Below are 6,843 nucleotides of genomic sequence, written 5' to 3' on the forward strand. Positions count from 1 at the left end.
GGCGCTCATTGGCGGACGAGGGATCACGTGATCCACGGCGCTCAAAATCGTTTTGCGCTTGCTCGTGCTCGCTTTGAAATGTTTGCTGTTTAATATTTCTCTATTCTATTCATATTTTATATAGGTGTTTTAATATTTAATAATATATTTACATATATTTAACACTATATTTAATATTTCTATTTTAGCTTTTTAGCTTAATTAAATGTATTTTTAATATACTATTTTGATTTTTAAATGAACACTTAATTATTTTATTTATTATTTCTTCAATTCGTTTTACACAGATACATAAAATACATAATGCATTGGGTGGGGGTTGAAATTATAGGCTATTTAAATATCAGTTAAGGCAAATATATGTATTATTTTCATTTTATGCAAAGAATATGTGTCCTGTGTCTTTCATTTAATCTATTTTATTTATTTATTAACTTTTTGTGTGTTATTTCCTATAGTCTTTATTTTATTGTTTTGACGTTTGAATGATGTCAAGTAATAATTAAAAATAATTAAAATAAATGTAAAAAAAATATATACTTTTTAGTTTAAAAATTGCTCCTTTTTGTTTTTTTTACAAGTGAAATACATTCACTTTGTGCTTATCCCATGTCGTAAATTTGTTTTTTGTATGAGGGTTTATCATTATAATTTTTTTCTCTCTCGCTGGGATGGGGGGCTGACGCTGCGCACCGTGACGTCACCCTTTCCGTCCGACGCTGCAGCATCAGTTAAGGCAAATATATGTATTATTTTCATTTTATGCAAAGAATATGTGTCCTGTGTCTTTCATTTAATCTATTTTATTTATTTATTAACTTTTTGTGTGTTATTTCCTATAGTATAATATATTTTGACGTTTGAATTATGTCAAGTAATAATTAAAAATTATTAAAATAAATGTAAAAAAAAAAATACTTTGTTAGTTAAAAAATTGCTCCTTTTTGTTTTTTTTACAAGTGAAATACATTCACTTTGTGCTTATCCCATGTCGTAAATTTGTTTTTGTATGAGGGTTTATCATTATTATTTTTTTCTCTCTCGCTGGGATTGGGGGCTGACGCTGCGCACCGTGACGTCACCCTTTCCGTCCGACGCTGCAGCGTGCGCGAATGTTCTGGAACGTTGATGTCGGAGAGGCGAGGACGAGGAGAAGGTAATTGACGAGCGCGATCCAATGTGGCGTCATTTATTCTGTTATTACGAGCGCATAAAATGTGTTTGATTCTAGGTTGGCTAGTTTAGAACGCCGTTGTCGCACTTTCGGGGGTTATTATTGTTGTGGCGCAGTTAGTTATTTACATGATGTAGGAAAAAGGGAGTTGGCGCATGCGCAGCGGATGGGCTGGTATTATGTTGCAGAACGAGAACATTGGTCTGTGTGTGTGTGAGGGGGATGGGCGCTGGCTAAACACACACGTGCACACATATGCATAAACCAGCTAGAGTCAGTTGCATGAAATGTTGTGGTGTGAAGAAGTGATCATAACATGAATAAATACGCGTGGTTGACATATGAAACTGTAACTGTCTTGTGTAGAACTGGGTTATGGTTACCTTAAAAACAAAGTACCATACAGTGTTGTGATATTACCATTTGTACAATTGCAAAAGCATAAAAGTCAGTCGCATGTAAATAGTGTGTTTGGCAGCTGCATGCTGTTTGTATGTTGTCTTAACGCAGCCAACATGATCAAACCTTAATCAATATAACTCTTGTGTGTCATTTTTATGTCATTGATTATGATTAATGATGTAATCTGTTATGTTTTCAAGACACTGCAAAAAGTGGTGACCTGCGTTACCTTAAAGAGCTATTTCTACTGGATTTAACCCATAAAAGTGTTTTGTTGGTATAAATTAATGCATTTAGGTTGATTCAGTGTTATTAATTAATAGTTTTGACTTGAATAAAACCAGTATAACTTACTTATTAGAAGATGTTATCATTTTTTCAATAATGTGTATTTTCTTCTGGTTGTAAATAGAAATCTAATGACTTTCCTGGTTAAAAGTGAAAGTAAATAAAATACATGTACTGATAGACCTATTGGGCGGCTAATATTTAACCATTTTTAGATTATTGTCATTGGACACTAACTGTACCTGATTGATCAAATAATAGTAAATATTGTGGAAAATGACAGAATTTTGGTGTACATTTTATTCAATATCATTAAATTGTTTAGATAGAAATTATTTACATTAAATTGCATTATATATATATACATACATACATACAGTGGGTACGGAAAGTATTCAGACCCCCTTAAATTTTTCACTCTTTGTTATATTGCAGCCATTTGCTAAAATCATTTAAGTAAATTTTTTTTCTAGAAATTATTTACATTAAATTGCATTATATATATACATACATACATATATATAAAAACACATTGCTGTCTAGATTTTGTTCAGCCAACTACTATAAATGCCATGGTATATGATTATGGCAATCATGTACTATGGGTTTTGTAAGTAAAGACTGTGTGAGGTTCTGTATGGAAAACCGCACGTGGAACAGCCTCAGAAATGCTCGCTCTTTTGATGTGGCTTGTTTATACATCCTGCATCTGCCTCTGTCAGTGAGGTTATGCTGTATGGATGGCAAAATGTCTTTTTAAAGCATTGTTTATATCAAATAAACACAAAGTAATGGAAGACTACACTGTATGTGCTTATGTTTTGTTTATAATATTGCAAAAGTGTATTTAGGATGGAGGCCTTTGTCGTGACCATGTTTACATGCACAAGAATATTCCTAAATTAATTAGAGTTTGGTCATATTATGATGGAATATGCCACAACCCCGATATTCCAAGACATCTGGCATATTCCTTTTTTAACCAATTATCTATTAATGAAAAGAAATAAACATAAATCAATAAACAGATGGGTTAAAGCATAATAATAGTATCACTGCCTACGTTTTGCTATTTATTGCTGTGTGCTGCTGTCAGTGTCAAGAATGTGAATTGAGGTGAAATTACTCTACATAATTACTAAAAATGAAGTGTAATAACTGGTGAAACCATCTCCAGTATTTTCAGTACTGTTGCAGTAAAAGTGTTCGACTTTGTTTACTCAGAACATGCTGATTATTGTGTTCAGAAATGTTCCACTAGCCATGGAGCATAAAAGCTAAAAAATAAAAAAAATTATTTGCATCACAAAAAAAACTTTTAAGGAATAGTTCACCCAAAAATGATAATTTGCTGAAAATGTACTCACCGTCAGGCCATCCAAGATGTAGATGAGCTTGTTTCTTCATCAGATTTGTAGAAATGTAGCATTGCATCACTTGCTCACCAATGGATGCTCTGCAGTGAATGGGTGCCGTCAGAATGAGAGTCCAAACAGCTGATAAAAACATCACAATAATCCACAAGTAATCCACACCACTCCATCAATTACCATTTTGTGAAACCAGAAGCTGTGCTTTTGTAAGAAACAAATCCATCAAGACATTTCAACTTCAAACAGTCGCTTCCAGCCAAAATACGAGTACTTTATGTGTGATATTGCTTTCTCCAGTGACAAAGTCATCTTTTCTGAGTCAGGAGAGAAATCTGCATAGATCAAGCACTGTTTACAGCCAAAACAGTTCTAAACAAATATGTTGGTGGATCTTGATGTGAGGGACAACAGGAGATGGACTTTTTCACTGGAGGAAGCGTTATGAATTATGGATTGGTATTTTAGCTGGAAGCAACACTTTGAAGTTAAAAACATCTTAATGATGGATTTGTTTCTTACAAACACGCAGCTTTTCATTTTACAAGATGTTAACTGATGGACTGGAGTGGTGTGGATTACTTGTGGATTATTGTGATGTTTTTATCAGCTGTTTGCACTCTCATTCTGACGGCACCCATTCACTGCATTGCTGAGCAAGTGATGGAATGACGCATTTCTCCAAATCTGATGAATGTTCATTTTTGGGTGAACTATTCCTTTAATCTGCATGGTTAATTTGTCATCATTTATAAAAAAAATTTAAAAAAAGGTCACACTGGTCTATTGGGTATAATTAATGATAATATTTTATTTACATACACAACATCTCTGATGTTTACAAGGACTCAAGATCACGGAGGTCTGTTTACAGGTCAGGTCTCACACCAAAGCCCGGTCCGGGAGGAGGTTCTGTCAGTGAGGTTAAACCTCCGGCAGGTTCACATGAAAAACGCCCACTCCTGATGGAAGTGAAATCATTACAATCAATTAAAACATTCTTAGCGAGCCAAATGATACATTAACCACACACATCACATCATGTACTTATTTAATTAGACCTCTAGTTGCCGCATATTATCTTCACAAGTGAAATAAATAATAGGGGCGTCTCTGAGAACTGCAAGCTGAGCTAACCATCGTCCTCTTACAACTAACAACTGACCCTTCATTTGACCGTCAATCCTTTTAATAAGCTTGCGTCTGTGAATGTCCCAAACACCCCCATGATGTCACAACCAAACTATACTTGACTCAGAACCAGATAATCAAATCAATTGGCTTGACACAATTTCTGAAAAAGATCTAAATCTATACACAAATAAGGTGAGTTGCTTTCACATACAATTCCCACTGCTGCTCTTTAAAGTATAATATAATGGATAAATGGATTGAAATATGCAATGCATGCATATTTATATATGCATATGCACTATTGTCTGACATTATAGGACACATTATATATAATAGCAAGGATGCATTAAATTGATCAAAAGTGACAGTAAAACCATTTCTAATGTTACAAAACATTTCTATTTCAAATAAATGCATTTCATTGAGCCCCAATAATAATTAAGCAGCAAATCAGCATATTAGAATGATTTCTGAAGGATCATCTGACACTGAAGAAGGTAATGGTGCTGAAAATTCAGCTTTGATCACAGGAATAAATTACATTTTAAAAGATATTCGAATATAAAGTTAGGCTATTTAAAATTGTTTAAAATATACAGTTACTTATAATTGTAATAATATTTCACAGTATTACTGTTTTTACTGTATTTTTCATCAAATAAATACAGTATTAGTGAGCAGAAGAGACTTATATTTATGTATTTACTCTGAAATAATATAATTATAACATTCAGATGAACCATTTTAATCAAACAGCCTATTAGACTCAATTTGTTTAATGTAAGAAGTAGAATACAATACAAATCTAGTTTGAAATAATAAAGGCATGTTTTCTACGTTGTTTTTCTTTAAACAAAACACTAGAAAGAATTATTTAATAATTAAATTATTTTATATGCACCATCACCAATATAACAAAGCACTGCATATACATAGTAAGCAGCAATTTATCACATATTAACTATATAAAACATTTAAATGCATGAACATATCATGCCCAGACTTCATTTTTGAGTGATGACACCAACAAATCAAATTTTGAATCACTTCACTGTTGAATTTCCATGAATTTGCATCTAAATTTTAAATCAGAGATGCTATAAACTCATATTTGCAGTCTGTGAGATAAGGAAAGAATCTTAGGAAATGCAATGGCCACTTTAAAATCACTGTGCTGTGGATTCATTTTTACACGATATATCAAGTAATACTAAAAAGAAGGGAGATTTGTGTACCTGGGTCCAGGAGGAGGAACTCTGCCTGCCTTCAGTTCATCAATAATCTGCTCAATGTCTGACGGTTTAAGATCCTCCTACAAACCAAACCAAACCAGAAAGAAAGGAAACGCTCGTTAATGCAGAATGAATTGATTATAGTACACCCTATTCGCTGATCTCTGTCTTAAAGAGATAAATAAGCTCAAGCATCAACTTTATTATGGTGAATTCAGTGAAAACATGTAAAAATAAAGCCTGTTTTCAGATCCGCTGAGATGTTCCTAATAGGGGTTTAAAATTCTTTAAACGAAACAGAATTACTTGCAAGCATGTTCTTGACAGGTTTTGTGAGATTCAACCACTACAAATGTTCTGCTGCCCTTCAGACCTTCTGTGACTCACCTTCTGAAAATGTTAGTAACACTAAATGCACGTAATTGGTAAACATGAGTGATCTCTAGCCAGACATTAGCTATCTCATTATCTGGAAGCAGCAGGGCAACCCTCTACATTGCGAGTAAATCACTCGCATATGCGACAAAATCTTCACTCTGGGCGACAAAATGATGTCTAATATTAGCCACTGGCTAATAAATTATCAGATTTTACTGTCGCCAGTCTGTGAGTTGGATGCTAAAGTACAAGTTTAGCACAGATATATTTTTACTCGCCGAACGCACTGACTGAGCGCTTCAGAGTTTCATCTGTCAAGCGATTATGGGTGCGTTCACGCCATATCGGAATTCCCGTAATTACGAGATTCCAACTTGTAAAAAGCGTTCACGTCCTCGTAGAACTCGTAATTACAACTTGTGAACTGGGAGCTTTCTGAGAGCTACGACTTGTACCACGTGACCGCTGTACCACCTGACCACCGCAGGCTGTGTTTAGGCGTTGATAGTGTTGCCATAGGAAAGCATAATTCCGAGGACGTGAACAGCACCGAGTAGAACATCATCTCGAAATTACGGTAATTACTAGGGCTGCACGATAAATCGCATGCGATATTTAATGCGCATCTTGTCAGTAAAGCCTCTTCTGTAATCAGCGGTATATCTCCATCACGTGCGTGCTTTCACACTGAGCAGCATTTACTACACAGAGCCGTTATTCACTGACAAGCTGCGCAAAAAATTGCGCGATTATGAACGTGGTTTTGCGCAGCTTGCCAGTGAACAACGGCTCTGTGTAGTAAATGCTGCTCAGAATCAGAATCAGAATCAGAATGAGCTTTATTGCCAGGTATGTTTACACATAC

General features: G+C 34.5%; 1 protein-coding gene across 1 annotated transcript in view; it reads right to left on the reverse strand.

The window, feature by feature from the left end:
* Window positions 1–4,026: 4,026 nt before the first annotated feature.
* The window catches only part of LOC107750909 (NADH dehydrogenase [ubiquinone] flavoprotein 2, mitochondrial-like), an 11,689-nt gene continuing 8,872 nt past the window's right edge, over window positions 4,027–6,843 (reverse strand). The window contains exons 7-8 of the mRNA XM_016566476.1: window positions 5,604–5,680; window positions 4,027–4,196 (exon numbers count right to left, since the gene is read on the reverse strand). Of these exons, the coding sequence (XP_016421962.1) occupies window positions 4,103–4,196; window positions 5,604–5,680 (171 nt within the window). The 3' untranslated portion in view covers window positions 4,027–4,102. The remainder of the gene's footprint in view (window positions 4,197–5,603; window positions 5,681–6,843) is intronic.

The sequence above is a fragment of the Sinocyclocheilus rhinocerous genome, unplaced genomic scaffold (assembly GCF_001515625.1).
Source record: "Sinocyclocheilus rhinocerous isolate Xijiao unplaced genomic scaffold, SAMN03320098_v1.1 scaffold1534, whole genome shotgun sequence".
NCBI lineage: Eukaryota > Metazoa > Chordata > Actinopteri > Cypriniformes > Cyprinidae > Sinocyclocheilus > Sinocyclocheilus rhinocerous.